Below are 18,188 nucleotides of genomic sequence, written 5' to 3'. Positions count from 1 at the left end.
AATAAGAGATTATATTGCCACGCCAACTTTTACTTACATAGCAATCCTTTCGAAATTAAGGAGTTGTTTACATATGGATTGATGTGTTGCAAGTAAAAGTTGGTGTGCTAATAGCAACTCTAACAAATAATAGAGAAAACAGAGCAGTTAATCTAATTGTTTGAAGACTTAAGTGACCTTGTCACCAAGACCCAAGGTTGAAAACTAAGGGATATTTTGGGGAAAAAAACCAGTGTTTCTGGCAAGAGGTTGGTAATTGTCAACGGCTTGAGGGATGGGTCTTCAGTTTGAACATGCAGTGTTAAAACCAGATGGGTATGTCACATCAGGCACAAACCTTGGATCCTGTGATTAGTTTTGCAAGAACTACCAAATGCCCTTCTTTATGAAAGGATCGAATCTGTAATCATATGGGTCGAAGAGATCGAACATTGGCCTTTATATGTATTCTACTTTTTGTGCGTATCTTCTTCTCTTTTGTGCAATTGTGAAGGATGTAAGCTAGGATCTACTCTTTTCTTATGGTCAATAATGAAGAATCCACGAAAACCAGGGGAAGATGCTGAAACCAAGACTTTGTGCTTGAGGTGCAGAACATTATTCATCTTTATGTGAATCAAAACACCAGATATAAGTATTTAATTTACAAACATAGATAAAAATGAATATATTACAAACGACATGATATTTATTACAATTTGAACGTGACAAGGGAAGAAACTCCTTACAACAGGTTCAGCAGCTCTAACAGAATATGATATTTTATTATCTGTTTCTGTTTTCTATGGCGCATACTTGCGGGGAATTACATGGCATGTTTCATTATTTTGTGGGAGTGATCGATGAGAAGAAAAATATATGACGATGACGTGATGGTTCGAAACCCAATTAACGCCCGGATAACTTTACCATCCATGCACCACCCAAGTAGAGACCCAAGAGAGGCCCTGCTAACAACATCTGAGTTAGAGGATCAGTCGATGGTGTGAGAACAGCAGCAGCCACAACTGCACCTACCACAACATATCTCCAAATCGACAGCATTTGATCTCCTGAAACTAAACCAACTTGTCCCAATAGAAGCTGTATAACTGGAACCTGTAGAGAGAAAATCATCCATCCAATTAATGATGTTTGTTTCAAGTAGATGTGGAACATTAAAGGTAGTAAATGACACTCGTAGGGTTGAAACACTAGTTATGATTGATGGGCTAGAAATACCTCAAAAGTGACTACTTTCGTTATTTAGTTTCAGCTATGCAAAGATAGCTAGTGGAGAGGATATGACCTATAGAAATAGTGTAGGCAGCTCTTTTAGTTTATTATATGACCTATACCAATCTAACTAAAGAAAAAATTCCAAACGACAATAATAAGACCAGTTATGCTTTATGAAGTTGAATCTTGGAAATCTAGGAATAGCCTGAAAAACGATAAATGGGTAGAAGTCAAAACTAGAAATGAGTACATTCATGGAACTCTAGGAATAATCTCTATTGAAAATAAAATAAAGGAAAGTCAATTTAGATGGCTTAGACAAATACAACAAAAGCTAATGACAACCAAGGAGTCTGTGCAAGTTCAAAGAAGAAAGCCGAGAACGAAGTAAGAAAAGATTTGAAATCACGTGCCTTTGACAGAAGTTATATCTCTAGATGGAGTTAAATGGAGAAAAATGATTCATGTTTCTGACCTCAATATTTGGAATCAATGTTCTAAAAAACGTACGCCTCGCCAAAAAACCTACACCTCAAGGCGAGGCGTAGGCTTCATGCCTTGAGGCTTAAGCCTCATCAAACATTAGTAAGACTTACGCCTTAGAGGTAAGAGGCGTGCGCCTCATGCCTCACACCTCAATAGGTTCGGCAGAACTCAATATCGTGGGTCAAAAAATTCAATTTTTATTTTATTTTCTTCCTTTATTTTACACAAATGCCCCCCTCCCCCCAATGTCTCTTATGTACATAATCCTACTAAATAGAAGTATCTTTTATCTTCTAAACTTAGATTATCAAGATCTCTCTTTGAAACCCTAAAATCTCCCTACACCACGATCTCTTCCAAGGGGCTCTAATACTTATCCGAATTCTAATCCGACGGTTCCTACAACTTTCTTACGAAGATTGTGATCAAATAGAACCAATAAATCAAGGATTTTCTAAGGTTTTAAGCTATGTGATTTTAAATGTACATTCTTGAACTTTTTACCTATTTTTTTCAAAAACTCATATTTCTCTCTTGTTTTTGTGTTTGATTCTATATTACATAGCTACTTCCCTACATTTTTAATGTTTAATTTTTATTTGATGCTTGAACGTTGTTTACTTATTTTTTTATTTTTTCTGAATTTATTATAATGTTTATATATTTTTTAGGTTTTATTTTTAAAATTAATTGAGGCTTACGCCTTGCCTCAAGAACCCAAAACGCCTCAAGTACTTTAAAACACTGTTTGGAATAATGAATTCAATAACCAGTTTTCAATTTTTATTTTTTATTTTTCCAGAAGAAATTTTTGGCAGAAAATATGACATCCAAATCAGTAACCAAAAGTTAACTGAGATCTAACACACAGTAAACACTTGAGAGAATCTCTACTTGGTAAGTAAAAGATATGCCCATGAAGAACTGAAAAAAATAGACATCTTTTCTGTGCAATCCGTACCTGGAAAGACAAGCCAGTGCTGAACATTAGCACTAGTACAAACTCAAAGTACTGATCGATGGACCACAAAGACTCCACCGCCCCTTCTGCATAGCTCACAAAGAAATTCAAGGCTGCCGGAGTGAGAACCAAGTAGGAGAAGGCAAGACCAGCATAGAAAAGCACCGAGGACCCTAAAACAATGGGCCCAAGGAATCTTCTCTCCGCCTTTGTAAGACCTGGGATAACAAAGGCTATGATCTCATAGACAATCACGGGACTCCCAAGGAGAAGCCCACAATATCCGGATACCTGCACCACACCATTAAGATATGTATTGGTCTTAATTTTTATTTTTATTTTTGCGAGAAGCATAGAGATTTCCATCATAATTATTCATATAGTGGTATCCTTCAATCTATTAAATTCAAAAACAATCGAAAGGAGGAACAACAACAGCCTCCAATTTTTCACATTTAACATTAACATGATTGAAAAGTGAACTTAAAACCTGAATATCCCCAACCTCCATAAGGAAAGGTTTACAAAGTATTACAATTGCCTGAATATTTTATGAACTGCAATGGAATTCAAGGCAACAATTTCGTACTGTGTGCAAGTTGTGAAATACTTTACCAGTTGGGGTAAGTAGTTCCATGTGTGTGGACAGGTCTAAACATTGGATGGGTATAGAAGTGATCCATTTTCTTTTATATGTGCTCAAAGGAACCACACAAAGGAGAGAAGTCCTTCAACTAAATGCATCCAGAAATGATGTTTGGGAAAGAGGTTAATGAGAATCGATTCTCATCTCATTTTAATAAGTTACAGAAAAAGAAATTGTTACGAGTTCTTATTTAATGTCGTGTGGGCCCAATACTTAAGCCCACACGACCAACCACATGTTTTTAATATAAAAGAGAGGCCAAACCCAATGGGAATGACCGATTCATTCTCATATATATTTTCCTCCTCTCTTTAACACTAATCTTCTAACATGGTATCAGAGCACTTCTACCATTAGATCTGCTTGATTTCTCTTATTTGCTTCCCTTTTCTTAATCCCTTTCTTTTCCCTTTTCAATCCAGTACTTCTAACCCTAAGGCCTTGGTTCCAAAACGGGGATTAGGTGTTTGAGGTTTGTTTGTTTACTCCTAAATGTTTATCTAGGACTTTTTTTTTGTGTTTGTTTAAGGTATTTGTGAATGATTGAGGAATTGGTGGACAATTTTGAAGTCTCAAAATTCAGATTTTTTTTTTTTTTTTTTAAAGGTGAATAGTGCTTGTGAACAATGCTTTCTGCGTGAATAGTGTTTTCTGCACACAAAATTCTCTTTTTTTTTTAACTTCTCGATCAATAATTTGAAATTTTTCCCAAATCTCAATTTTTTTCCGGGTGTTTTTGAGTTTTGCAATTGTATTCCAATTGTTATTTCGTTGGCCTCTCAACCCAAGTCGCATATCATAGAATATCCCAAGAGATACTCTTTTTTTTTTTTTTTTGAAATTTTTTTCTCCATGTGGGTTTTCAGTTTATTCCTCCCTGAATGGCTAATTAGGGGATTTCTAAGGGTGTTGGTAGAGGAGGTCATGGTGGTGATTTGAAGTGTATCTATTATGATACACTGGTCACATTGAGCAATTTTGTTGGGATAAATGGGGTAAACCTACTTGGGCAAATCAAGATCAAGAAGAACTTCCTCAAAGTTTCATTGATTCCACTTCTCAGACTACACCTAAAACTGTATTTTCCGATCTTACCACACTGTTGGGAGAGATTCTTCAGAAGTTGACTACCTTGACTACAAGACCTAATCCACCCATAACTAGTTCAGGTAATCCCAGATTTATGGCTGCCAAGTCTCTCTCATCTTGGGTCATTGATTTAGGAGCTTGTGCCCACATGTCTGGTATATCTTGTCTCTTTTCTAATTTCTATTTTCGTAATTCTCACATTGTACTAGTCGATAGGTCCACTCACAATGTAGTTGGGAAAGGTGATATTGTTCCACACTTATCTCTTCTCTTATACTCTTTTGATCTCTGGTCTTCCTTTTAATCTACTTTCTATTAGTCAGCTTACAAAATCATTGCAGTGCTCCGTAACCTTCTTCCCTTTTTATTGCGTCTTTCAGGATCTCAAGAAGAGGAAGATGATTGGTTTGGGGCATAAGAAAGATGGATTATACTATTTAATGCGTGATGCGCCTGTGGCATTATCGGTTGGGTCATGTGTCTTTGTATAATTTACATCGTGTTATTCCTAAATTGAGTTCAATGTCAATTTTAGAATGTGAGGTTTGCCAATTGAGAAAGCATCACCGTAGTTCTTTTCCTAGTCATACTGAAAGTCGTCATTGTAGTCTTTTTAGAATAATTCATACAGATATTTAGGGTCCGTCAAGAATAAAAAGTTTATCTGATTTTCATTACTTTATGGTGTTTGTGGATGATAATTCTCGTATGACATGACTCTTCTTATTAAAAAATCGCACTAAATTACCTCGTGTTTTGCTTACTTTTTATAAAGAAATTTCAGTCCAATTGGACAAATTTGTGAAAATTATCCGTTATGATAATGCCTCAGAATACAGGCAATCTTCTATTCAATCTTTTTGTTCAGATAATGACATTATTCATCAGACCAGTTATGTTCATATTTCTCAACAGAATGGTGTTGCTAAGCGAAAACATCGTCATTTACTTGATGTTGCTCGGATCATTACGTTTCAGATGCATGTACCTTAACCTTATTGGGGTGATGTCCTCATAGCTTATCATCTTATTAATCGCATGCCATCATCTGTTTTAAATGATCAATCACCTTTATCTCTAATTTATCATCAAGTTCATCCTTTTGTTGTTGTTCCTAGAGTTTTTGGTTGTGTTTGCTTTGTTCACTCATTTGAACCTGAGTTGGATAAACTTTTCCCAAGATCCATCAAATGTGTCTTTTTGGACTACTCTCGTACATAAAAATGGTATAAGTGTTATTGTCCTGTCACTTAATACAACTATGTAAGTGCTAATGTGACATTCTTTGAGTCTACACCTTATTTTTCTTCTGTTTGTGCCTCATTTGACTTGAATCTTATGTCTTATTGTCAGGGGGAGCTGCCTCCTACAATTTCCTCCTCTCTTGTGCTTCCAATTCTTCCTGCAAGTGACCCTTCCACTGTACCTTTTTAAGAATATCAACGCACTCATTTCTGAGCACCTTCATCTTCTCTGTCAGCCCCAGATCCTTCATCAGCTTCACTTGAGGTTCCTCCACATCTACCAGCATCTACTTCTACCTCTAGTGATCCTCCTATTGCTTTAAGGAAAGGTACTAGATCTTGCACTAAACACCCAATTGCTAATTTTGTGTCTTTTCATCGGATGTTACCTTCATTTCACCAATTTGCTATTTCTGTTGTTATTTCCTATACGCAGGTATTATCCTCCTCTGGATGGAAACTAGCTATGGATAAGGAGATTGCAACCCTTCGTCATCATCATACTTGGGATCTATCTCCTCTTCCACTAGGAAAGCAGGTTGTGGGGGTGTAGATGAGTGTATACAATCAAGTATCTTCCTGATGGATCTGTTGAGAGGTTGAAGACACGCCTTGTAGCCAAAGGTTACACACAGATTTATGGGGTCAATTATAGTGAGACTTTTTTCTCCAATGGCTCGCTTAAATTCTATTAGAGTTCTTATTTCTATTACAATATGTTATACTTGGCCCTTGTTTCAGTTGATATTAAAATTGCTTTTCTACATGGAGACTTACAGGCGGAGTATATATGGAATAACCACCTGGATATGTTGCCTCTAGTAAGACTGGACAAGTGTGTCGCCTACAGAAGGCAAGCTATGGGTTGAAACGGTGGCCTAGAGCTTGGTTTCATAAATTTAGCTCAGTTGTTCTTGCCTAGGGATTTCCTAGGTCTACTTCTGATCATTCAGTGTTTGTGAGGCACTCTTCTCGTGGAATTATTGTGTTGATAGTTTATGTGGATGATATAATTCTCACTGGAAGTGATCCTAGCGGTATCTCTAATTTGAAGACTATCTAGCCAAACAGTTTCATACTAAAGACTCGGGTCTTCTTCGCTATTTCTTAGGTATTGAAGTAGCTCGCTCCAAAGAAGGTATTAGTCTGTCTCAGATAAAGTATGGTATATATTTGTTATCTAAGACAAATACTTGGGTTCTAAACCAGTTAATGGATCCCACTACTAAGCTTGATGCTGAGCAAGGGAAGATTTATCCTGATGGAGTGCGTTACTGTAGGTTAGTTCTCAAACTAATCTACCTGATTGTCACTCGCCCAGATATTACCTTCGTTGTGAGAGTAGTTAACCAACTTATGCTTTTTCCGCGACAGACTCATTAGGATATTGTGTTTAGGATACTTAGGTATATAAAGGACTCACCGGGTAAATGATTATTATGCAGACCTTCACCTCTTATATCCATTACTAACTTCTCCAATGCTAATTGGACAGATAACCGGACTGATCATAGATCTACTTCTGGGTATTGTACTTTTGTGGGAGGAAATTTGGTGAGTTGTGTAGTAAAAAACAACTAGTTGTACCTCGTTCTAATGTTGAAGTAGAATACAGGGCAATGGCACATACTACATGTGAGATGCTTTGGGTTCAGAGTCTTCTAAAGGAGATGGGGATTGATGTTCCTACTCCTATGCCTATGTATTTTGACAATCAAGTTACTAGTTATATAGCTAGTAATCCAGTATTCCACAAGATAACCAAGCACATTGAGATTGATTGCCACTTTATTTGTGATATGGTGAAGGCTAAGAAGATATATACTCCCTATATCAAATCAGAAAATCAGCTGGGAGATGTTTTCTCAAAACCATTGTCTAGGAGTTCCTTTATTACTTTTTCTACCAAGTTGGGTATGTCAGATTTGAATGTTCCAGCTTGAAGGGAAGTGTTAGGGTTCTTATTTAATGTCGTGTGAGCCCAATACTTAAATCCACACGACCAACCACATGTTTTTAATATAAAAGAGAGGCCAACCCCTATTGCAAGTGACCAACTCATTCTCTTCTCTGCTTTCCTCCTCTCTTTAACCCTAATCTTCTAACAGAAATATTTAGGTAAAAGAAATTCACACCACCTACAACCAAGTTAGGTGACTTTTCAATACAGAAAACAGAAAGAAAAAATATCAATACTAGAACAAATATACATATATTGAAAAACCACCATAAAATTGTGTCCCATAAATACCCTAGAGTTTGCCTGTGTTTACAGGCATGGGCATCCTCTTTGGGGTTAAAAGTTAGAAGAAGAAAGATAATAAAGTAGTAGGGGTATTATTGAAAAAGGGTGGGAAGAGGATAGGCAATATATAGAGTTGAAGGGGTATTCTTGGAAAAGGGGGTAGAAGAGGAAAGGCAATAAAGATGGAGGGATATTCTTGAAAAAGGGAAGAAAATGTAAAGTCATCCTTGATTATTGTGATTCATTTGAAAACTGGTTGTTCAACCAGTTGTGCCCCCAAAAAGTAGTAATACAAGTTTCCAGGAGAAAGCAAACAAGATCTGTTGCTTCCAATAACCACCAAACGGAATGTTTCAAGCCATTTCAATTACTATAGCATTGGGAATGAGTAGAAATACCTTTTCTTAATAGGTCGCAGTCGGCAGCCAACGCTTTGTCCTATATGGGTTAGAAGTTTCGGAATGGGCTGATTTTTTGTGAGAATGATCTCTACGGTGAGGAGATCACCCCCACAAAAAACCTGCCCAATTTGAAACTTCTAACCCCATCAAAAGTAGTCTACAAATTAACGGTAAAAATCGATGGTCCATAATTCTTCAACTTGAAAACTACTTTTGATGGGGTTCGAAGTTTCGGAATGGGCTGATTTTTTGTGAGGATGATCTCCTCACGATAGAGATCATCTGCGCAAAAAATCAGCCCAATCCGAAACTTCTAACCCATATAGGACAAAACGTTGGCTTCATGTTGGTTTCCTAAGCGTTGGCGACTGAACGCTACCCTTTATTAATAGTTTTAAAAAATGACGGATAAAAGGGATATGAAAGCAACAAAAAAATTGATCTCATAAATAAGATTTAAATCTCATTTTATATTACCTTCAAAGTTGTAAAGAAAAACTCTCCAGGAGCTAGTTGAAGAAAGCGAACTCCCTGTGATCCAACAGGAGCTTCAAGGATCATTATCAATTCTTTAGAAAATGCAAAGCATCCTAAGATAGCTGCTGCTATTGCCAAAACTGACACGAATAATCTCTGACGCAACTCTTCAAGATGATCAAATATACTCATTTCTTTGTCATCTGGGAGGAGCTCTTTACTAGGATAGAAAAAATTATAAAGGGAACTATCTCCTCTATCTTGGCTGACATTTTCTATATTTTCATCGTTCGAGTTTTCTGCCCCATCTACAGTTCCATTAAAACAAGAGATCAGAACCTTACTGAAAAATGTACAACTACCTGTCTTTAATAAACCATTAAGAAAAACATTGTTAAACATTAGATAGCTCCAAAGTTGTTAATAAGATAAGCATTTCTCCACCAGTGTAGAGAGCTAGGCACAAGGAAGAAAACTATTAACAAGTCATTGAGAAACACATAGGTAAAATAGGTAACACTGTACCAGTACTGTGGTTTCAGAATCCAAGTGGCCGTGGAGTTAACAAAGCACATATAAATACGAGAGAACCTTACCATGAATGTACTAGGTCACACAGATTTTATATAATAGAACCAATATCAGAGAACTAATGTAAATTCTGGATGCCTTGTAAGAGAAAATGCTGAGGTATAATCCCCAAAATTGAAAAATGGAAAACAACTGAAAAGATATATTTTAAGGCTCATCTTCTTTTGGTGCAAACTGTCTAAGGTTTTCAAGGGCCTCTTCTTCAAGGATTTCAAATACAAATCTTTGGTCAACATGGTAAAAAAATCCAGCAATTTATCACCCAATGTCTTGAAATCAGCATGTCAATAGCATTGTTGCCTAATAATGGCCAAAACACCATTGTTGCTGCCATGCTTAGCTGAATAATTGCATCATTCAACACCACCTATTATGTGAAAGGATTGGGCCAAACTCCATTTCACATGTGGATCTCTACGCTATCTCAAGATTACTTTATGCATATCTCCATATTAAACTAACATGCCATGCTAGTCTTATAGCCCCATCATGCCCAGAACCCTAGCCGGTCTGCCAAAATGCCACATTTGTGTCGTACAGGAGCAAGCTTATCCACTCTCTGCCAAGGAGTTGAACCAAACATGATACGCCTATGTGTGCCCAATGCTTAATAATGCTAACCCTCCTCTTACGAGTAGGAGGATTTTCAGTTCTAGCCATAGAACTTTTTAAGAAATACAACCCCCCCCCCCCCCTCCTCCTCCTCCTCCTCCTCCTCCTCCTCCTCCTCCTCCTCCTCCTCTTACTAAAACAATGAGAAGAAATACAAAATGGCAAATGACTAGTAAGGGCTAAGCTAGAAACCCTACTCGATTGTGGGCTAGGCCAAGGTCCAACACTTTTAACCACCTAGGGCACGTAGTTGAGGCTCGAGAGCTTATCTTACAAACTTGAAACCTTTTTGGACCCAAAAAGATCCAAAGTAAAAAAATTATAGGAGAAAAAAGGAGATCCATAGTAGATCAATTGTGGCCTATAGTCTAATCCAGAAGCAAAGTACATGTCCAAACTCCACCTTGGATTCGTAGCTGAGACCCAAGACCAAGGGCTACCATCTCCAATCACATCAGACCATGATGAAGACACATATTTGGTTCAACTCGAGACCATAGCAAATATTGAGGTTGGCCGCCAAAATAATCCAAGAACAATATCCAGTACTAGACCAATTAATGACCCAACCCAAGCTCAATACCCAATTCTCCTAGAACAAAACCTTGGCTCTAACTCAAGCCTTGAACCAAGTCTTAGGCTTCAAATTCCAAACCTACCGAAGACCAAGGCAAAATCTCAACACATCGGAACTCCCTAATCTTCATCTTTATGATTCAACCAAGGATGAAAAAGAAGATTCTTTTTTTATCATCACCATGTGATCAACACCCTTCTTGATTTTTATGCCTAGGAGGGTCGCATTACTTCATTATTGTTGGAGAGTCAACCAACATAATTGCATCAAAATGGCCACAATCCTTGACGCATCCAATTAAGCAATATGGCCCACATACCATCAAGTGCAAATCCATCTTGACTTTCCAAGAATGAGATTTTTCTGCCTTATGAGAGTTATCATCTGATTCTACTTGCGGAGTTGTGGTCAAATGATGACCTAAGAACCACTGTCACGAAACTCCTCCTTAAAGTTTGAAAAGCAGAGCTACTCAGTCGGCACCCAATTTTCCTTGCAAAGTCTTGGGCACATTTGGTTCAGATTCTAGAATCCAATTCTTACTCACATCTAGAATCCGATGTCATGTTTAGTTTGTATTATAACAAAATTTCTTCCATAATCATGTTCAAGAATATGCTAAAATCGTAAACGGGACACGACCTGTTTCTTACGTTATTGGAATTTGTTTCAAGCATATTTAGCTAAAATGTTGTTTCTACGCTTAGATATATAATGTTTAGTATTACAACTATAGAAGCATGGTCATCTAAGCAAGATTATAATTCTATATTAGAAATAAATTACAATAAACATTGTAGCCAAAAACGATTATGAAATTTGGAAATCATTTTCCATAATTTGATTTTACAACCAAAAATTAGAAATTGGAGTCAGAATCTTACCATCCGACCAAACATTATTTGCCGGTCTCCCATGAATTATTTTTTTTGATGGGTATGTTGGACTTGAACCCACGACCTCAAGGTTGCCTTGCAATGTGTCAAACCAACCGAGCTATGGGACTAAGCCCGGTTTCCCACAAATTATGGCTCAGATGATAATTAGCATCACCCAACTCCCTCGAAAAGTAGAAAATTGTAGTTAACTGGAACCCCCTAGAAATTTAGTTGATCAACTTCATTCGAGAAGTTTAAGTTGGGAGTTGTTCTATGACGATGTGATCTTTAATATATCTGAGAAGCTCGACCACGAAGTTTATGCTAATGTCATCCATAACATATCCGAGAAGCACGAGATGATCATCAGTCTACAAATTTTATGTTGGTGTGATCCTCCATATATCCGAGAAGTTTGAAGTGATCACTGATCCAAAAATAGGTTTTGGAAATTAAAATAGTAAAAACTACATGTCTCATAATATATCTCTATATCTCATGTTCTAACACTTAATTCACATTAATTTATGTATGAATGGAAGTAAATCGCCGAAAAATATAATTGTATGCCACACATGGTTTTAAATCTCGTCCAAGACCGAGATGACTCAGGCTAGTCATCTTGGTATCGTTCAGCAACGAGACGGATTCACATGGCATCTTGGACCTCACATTATCTTGCGAGATGAACGAGATGACTTGGATAGTATTTTGAAAATCTCGGCCTTGTCAATCTGGACTTTGCATATTTTGATTAAAATGATTAATTTTTTTAGAATTTACATATTTATTATATAAATAAAATATTATTTAATGACTAAACGACTTCTAATCTAGATTATTTTATTAACAAATAAAAAAAATTCACTCAAATATATATGAATAAATTATTGTAAAACGAGTTAAATGGTTTATCTCTTCCGAGAAGAGTTGAATTGTCCAAGACAACTCGGTCTCATCCACAAACGAGACGAGACATCAAACCGAGTTTTGAAACCATGATCCCACATCTCACAGCATCAAGGGCAACTCATAATTTAAGAGAACTGATAGAAGAACAAAAATCAAATAAAAATAACAGCACATGTAAAGAAATTATCTGAAACTTAACTAAACAACAAGAACTTAACAAATGTATAGTAGGGTTTCTGTATATTTATCCAATATAACTCGTGAGAATTTTCAGAGAACTAATGAGAAATTAAAAGAGAGCCCATTTCTATAAAATAAATAAAAAGAAAAACCCATAAAAGCAAATCCACCTAAACGAAATGAAAAGAGTCTCTCTATTTCTTTTGCAGAAACCTTACTTGGCTTTTCTTCAAGAATTGAACCAACACCATCCACCTGTATCTGCTGCTGCTCTTTCACATCTTCGAGAGCAAAGCAAACGACTCGGCCCAGATTCTTACGGCCGAGTCGGTCTGAAAGTCGAAACGCTGCTCTTCTTCTGTTGATTTGTAGAGAAGTTGGTTGATTTGAGCTCCAATTTAGACGACCAAAGCAGTAATTGCTGAGGTGTAAGTGAGAGATTAGAGCACTTGTGCTTCCCATCTCAAGTCAAAGACCATTTAAAGATAATCGACGGGGCTAATGGCGGGCGTTTGATATTTGTTGATGAAAATCTAGTGCGCAGTTTAGTAAAAATGTGCTCGAGTTTTCTATTGAGAGCCGATAGATGGTGTCCTGTCTCGGGGTAGGATTGTCATTTTGTTGCACTAAATTTTACTATAATTCATAAATTAAATTACATACGGTTTTTTTTTTTTTTCAATAACTATAAAGATTGCAGAAACCTTGAAATTGTAGAGGATAATAATAGTACATTATTTAGACCGTACACGTGTCCAAACCGATTAAATAGTACCTTGAGTGAGCTAGTAAATCTAGTCTTGCCCAACAGCAAGGTAAACCAAAGTAGCAGCGTCTAACCTGGCGGATAAGGCAGGGCAGCACGAATGGAAACCTAGTCTGCTTGGGAGGGCAGGCCTGATTCAAACATCTGCATAATTTCGGAATGCGCCATATTGAGGTCTAAGATCTCGGAAGAGATCTATCAAAAATCTTTGACTCAATCTTAGGGACTTATATTCCGTTTAGGATCCTTAGAATCAGGGGATTCACCATAATCAAATTCCAATTAAGGGAGAAACCCTTATTCGAATGAAGGATATATAAATAAAGAATCAATGAAGGAAAGAGAGTTCGAACTTTCTACTTATTGACTATCATTTTCTCTACAACTCTAACTTAAGCGTCGGAGGATTATTGGCAAGTACCACACCGATGCTTATAGGAGGAACAAGGGAGCTACTTTAGTTCAGTAGAGAATAATTGATCGAGGCATCACCAGATTCCACCTCTACAAATTTAGCGTCGTCCAAGAGAACTCTGATATATATTGATTTTTGTTGAAACAATGGTGAGAGCCACAAGATTAACTGGGATAAACGTTCATCTACCTATTGCGCTTAATGTGATGGTTAATCTCTTGACTCTGTTAGAAGAGATGAGAAATCAACAAGAAGATATGCAAAGAAAAATGGATGACTTAGTCACATAGAACTGAGAACTGAATCGGCGCATGGAGAACCAACAAAAAGAAAAACAAGATATCCCACCTCCTATTTGAGATGATCACGTTTCAAACGCATAAGGCAATTCTCGATCGCGAGACCCAACTGAGAAGGAAGATACTGAAGTCGCGATTGTCACAACAACTCGAGTTGAGCCCATGATGGGTTTGACCCGAGAAGATGTTAGAGATATAATCTAAAAAGAGAAAGAGACAGTGAAGAACATGGATATAGGCCTGGTAACTGCACAGGCCGTTAGGGGAATTCAGAGATTACTCTTTACAACTGAGATCTTATCTGAAGAGATCCCAAAAAAGTTTGTATCACCGCTGTAGACACTCCAATTTGAATGGGCCCCCACTTGAAAAGTGCCCAAAAACATCAGATTTGTAATAAAGTTTACCAACGGGCCTAGACAAGCCCAATTTGTCAAAACATGGCATTTCGATTAATCCGATGATTCCTAAGATCCCTAAAAAGATTAATGAATTTAGAAAAAAACTTAATGTACCCCCATGTTCCCTACCTTTCACCGCTTCACCATCGTGATTGTAAATACTTCAACCCACTTAAGGCTCACGAACCCTTAACTCACAAAAAATTCTTTTCTCACATTATCCAACCTAACCTAAACATAATTCCATATAACTCAAATCCTAAAAATCACCAACTCATTAAGCTCGTCCTAAAATATATCCTACCCAATCTCAAATAACCTACAACTTTCCAAAAACCTAAGCCTAACACATCTTAAAGCCCACAACAATTCAAACTCACATCTATAATCTACAAACAATTACTAACAATCCATTATCCACATCAACCAATCACCCAAGATGATCAAAGTGAGACACATGTCATCACCCCAACTCACCTCCCCTAGTCAACTACCTCCCCCCATCACATTTCTCTAAAAAATCATCTACCCCCATCTCAACCCATACCATTCCTTAACCTACCCACATCATCTCTAAAAAATCATTTACCCCCATCTCAACCCGTACCATTTTCTAACCTACCCTCATCATTACTTGCAAATTCATCTCCACAAACCAAATCCACACCCCTATTCTCTAATGAAACATTCATTTTCTCCAATCAACCCATCTAAACATTTAATATCCACTCATTTTTGACCCATGTTACCACCTCCTTCACCTTCTCAAAATCCAATCAATTAATCCCTTACACAACCCATTCTCCTAACCTAAACACCACTCCCTTTTAACCTACTTAACACTCCATCAACAAACCACTCATTTACACTCTTATTCTTTTAAATCAAACACCCATCATCTTACTTCACCAAACATTCCACCCAAATGAGTTGGGGAGGATCCAAACCATTTGGATAAAAATTATCTATTTACCCTCATTACACAACTACTCTCATCCCAACTTTAAATTTCATACCTCTCACCTTCAAAACCCATGTCATTCTCTACTCTTCCATTATTTCACCCAACTATATCTCTAAAATAACCTTCAAACACCTATGAATACCCCCCTCACCTTTCAAAATGGGTACCAAATCTTTAAAAAAAAAAAAAAATCTTCTCTCAACTCTCTTCTACTTCATTCTCATACCCTTACATTAATCTTAAAGAAAAATACTCTCATATTTCACTAAGGACTCAAAGAAGAAGACATATAAGAAGAAAAAGGAAGGAAAGAAAGAAGCATTAAGACTTCAAAGTGGGTCAAAAGAATACATACCCCCCCTTCTCTCTTTCTATCCTCTCCATATCCCTCTTTTACTATCGCATTTCCTCTTTAATTTTTATTTTAGAAGGCATCTAAGATGTAATGCCCCCCTTCCCTATCTTTAGTAGATCGAACTTCGGTTTGGTAAAAGTATAGGGGTTGTAACTACTTTCAAAACAAAAATCGATTTTAAACCTTTTAAACTATTTTGAGACAATTGGTATTCGGATCCTTCTCAACTCATGAAAATGGGCTCATAACTATAGCCAACGCTCTTTAAAAGACATGTTGTTTCAAGGCTAAATTTTTATATGGATCATCTCTTTCGATGAGATGTTCCCTATACTCTAAGCTAATAACGAATCCCTACTTAGGGTACAAGTTACCAACACGTGGCACTCTTATTTTGTTTGTATTTTTATTCAAAAATGGCCAAGTATTTTTTAGGTTACCATCACTTGGTGGGGAAAAAAATGTGCCTAACACCTTCCCTTTTCTCCAATCGAGCCGCTTACCCTTAATCTTAATTTGATTGATACATTATCCAAATGAAAGTCATTAAATGCCAAAAATGGCACTTTTCTTAAAAATGTACCTCAGGAAACTATTCACACCCTTTTACAAATATGAATTGTGGCGACTCCAAACATTTATAGAAGTGGTATTCATAATCGAAAATCATGTATCTACAGCCACGTTTCACACCCTACTTGGGAACAAAAGATCCAGTCGAATACTTGTTCCACTTTCGACAGATGCTCACACTGTGGGAGGGAAATAAAAGCTTGATGTGCAGACTGTTTTCTTCTAGTCTACAGGAAAACGTCCTAACCTGGTTTCACAAGTTGTCGAGTGGGATGATAACATCTTTTGAGGAGCTCTGCACTACCTAGTGGTGTACTGCATTGACCACAGGAAAATAAGCGGAGATGTGGATGTTTTACTCAACATGAGAATGCAGTAAGGAGAAAGCCTCAAAGAATTTATAAAAAGATTTAGAGAAGAGGCCATGGCCCTAGAGAGCTATGATGAGAGGACTCCAGTGGTGGTATTTAGGAATTCCTTACCACCTGGCTCAGGGTTATACAGATCTCTTGTGAAAATGAGGTCAAAAAAGTTGAGTGAACTGTTCAAAAAAGCAAAAAAATATATCTGACTAAAGGACAATCCTTGAAATGTAATCGAAAAGAGTAAAGTAATACATATGATGGCTAAGCTTAGCAAATAGTAGCTGCTGCAACAGAAGAAAATGATAGTACAGCCTAAGCAGGACAGGAGACAGAACCTTATTTTGATTTGTTAACGACACTTCCTTGAAATCAGATAAAATAGGATGAAAGGTACTGCGAATATCATAAGGTACGGGCTCATACCACAAACAAATACCAAGTTTTGAGAAGTCTGTTGCAGAGGTTGACAGAACAAGACTTCCTAGGAGACCTGCCAAGGAAAAAAATGCCAAATCGTCTTCGAGAACAGCTTCTTGTGGAAAGACAGTAGTGATTCATGTTGTCTTAAAGCAAGAGCCCAGGAGGTCAGGATAGGACAAGAATGAAGGAGGCAAAACACTTTATGCACTTCTACATGACTAAGAGCTAGCCTACTGAACAGATTGAACCATATAGAGAGCATGCGGTGGCCTTCACTGAGAAAGACTTGGAGGGGGTGGTAAGGCTGCATTATGATGCTCTCGTGGTCACCCTTCCAATTGGCACCTTTGCACTCAAAAGGGCGTTGATTGATAATGGCAGCTTAGTTGACATCTTCTACGTCTCAGTTTTCCAAAAAATGGGCTTGAGTAGGAGTATACTAACCCAATTGAAAGCTCCTTTGATCAGATTTGATGGGAAGACAAGCTAGTCCTAGGGGGAAAATAGTATTGCCCATGTAGGCAGGACATGTGACTTTAATGGCCAGATTCATGGTCGTTGAAGTAAGTTATTCATACAAAGTCATTCTTGGCAGATGGAAGACGTATGAGATGAGGGTTGTCCCGTCGATATACTACTAGGTCTTGAGGTTCCCAATACCTCAGGGGATGTGGGATGTTAGAGGAGACCAAGTGGCAGCTTAGGTGTGCACGTTGGGCCAAGAGAAGTGCGTAGAAGAAAAAAATCAGCAATAACAATTACAGTGGGGGGAGGTTGAACAGAGTGAACCCTACGCTTGGAGAACATCCAAATGATAGGTATAGGGGAAGGAAGGCAGATTGGAGCAGGGGCTGAATTATATTCGAAAAAGTGGATGCATCTAATAGATTGTTTGAGGCTGAATAGGGATGTCTTAGCCTAGTCGATAGAGACGATGCTCAAAATCAGCCTTGAAGTAATCTACCATCATTTGAACGTTGCGCAACGCATGAAGCCAGTAAAGTAAAATCCAATAAGGTTAGCACCGCATCTGAGAGTAACAATAAGTGATGAAGTAAACAAGTTGATCAAAACAAGGTCCATCAGGGAAGTATAATTTCCAGACGGGATTTC

General features: G+C 37.4%; 1 protein-coding gene across 1 annotated transcript; it reads right to left on the bottom strand.

The window, feature by feature from the left end:
• Positions 1 to 662: 662 nt before the first annotated feature.
• On the bottom strand, positions 663 to 13,072 carry LOC147406232 (sec-independent protein translocase protein TATC, chloroplastic-like). The gene is made up of 4 exons (XM_086434201.1): positions 12,736 to 13,072; positions 8,768 to 9,075; positions 2,666 to 2,956; positions 663 to 1,098 (listed from the first exon to the last, which is right to left on the bottom strand). The coding sequence occupies exons 1-4, from the start codon at positions 12,977 to 12,979 to the stop codon at positions 889 to 891; spliced, it is 1,053 nt and encodes a 350-aa protein (XP_086290327.1). The 5' UTR covers positions 12,980 to 13,072; the 3' UTR covers positions 663 to 888.
• Between the last annotated feature and the right edge of the window lie 5,116 nt (positions 13,073 to 18,188).

Source organism: Akebia trifoliata, chromosome 3 (assembly GCF_017979445.1).
Source record: "Akebia trifoliata isolate Shusen 1 chromosome 3, ASM1797944v1, whole genome shotgun sequence".
Classification (NCBI taxonomy): Eukaryota; Viridiplantae; Streptophyta; class Magnoliopsida; order Ranunculales; family Lardizabalaceae; genus Akebia; species Akebia trifoliata.
Note: the sequence above shows the minus strand (reverse complement) of the source record. Positions and strands in the feature narration are given on the sequence as shown.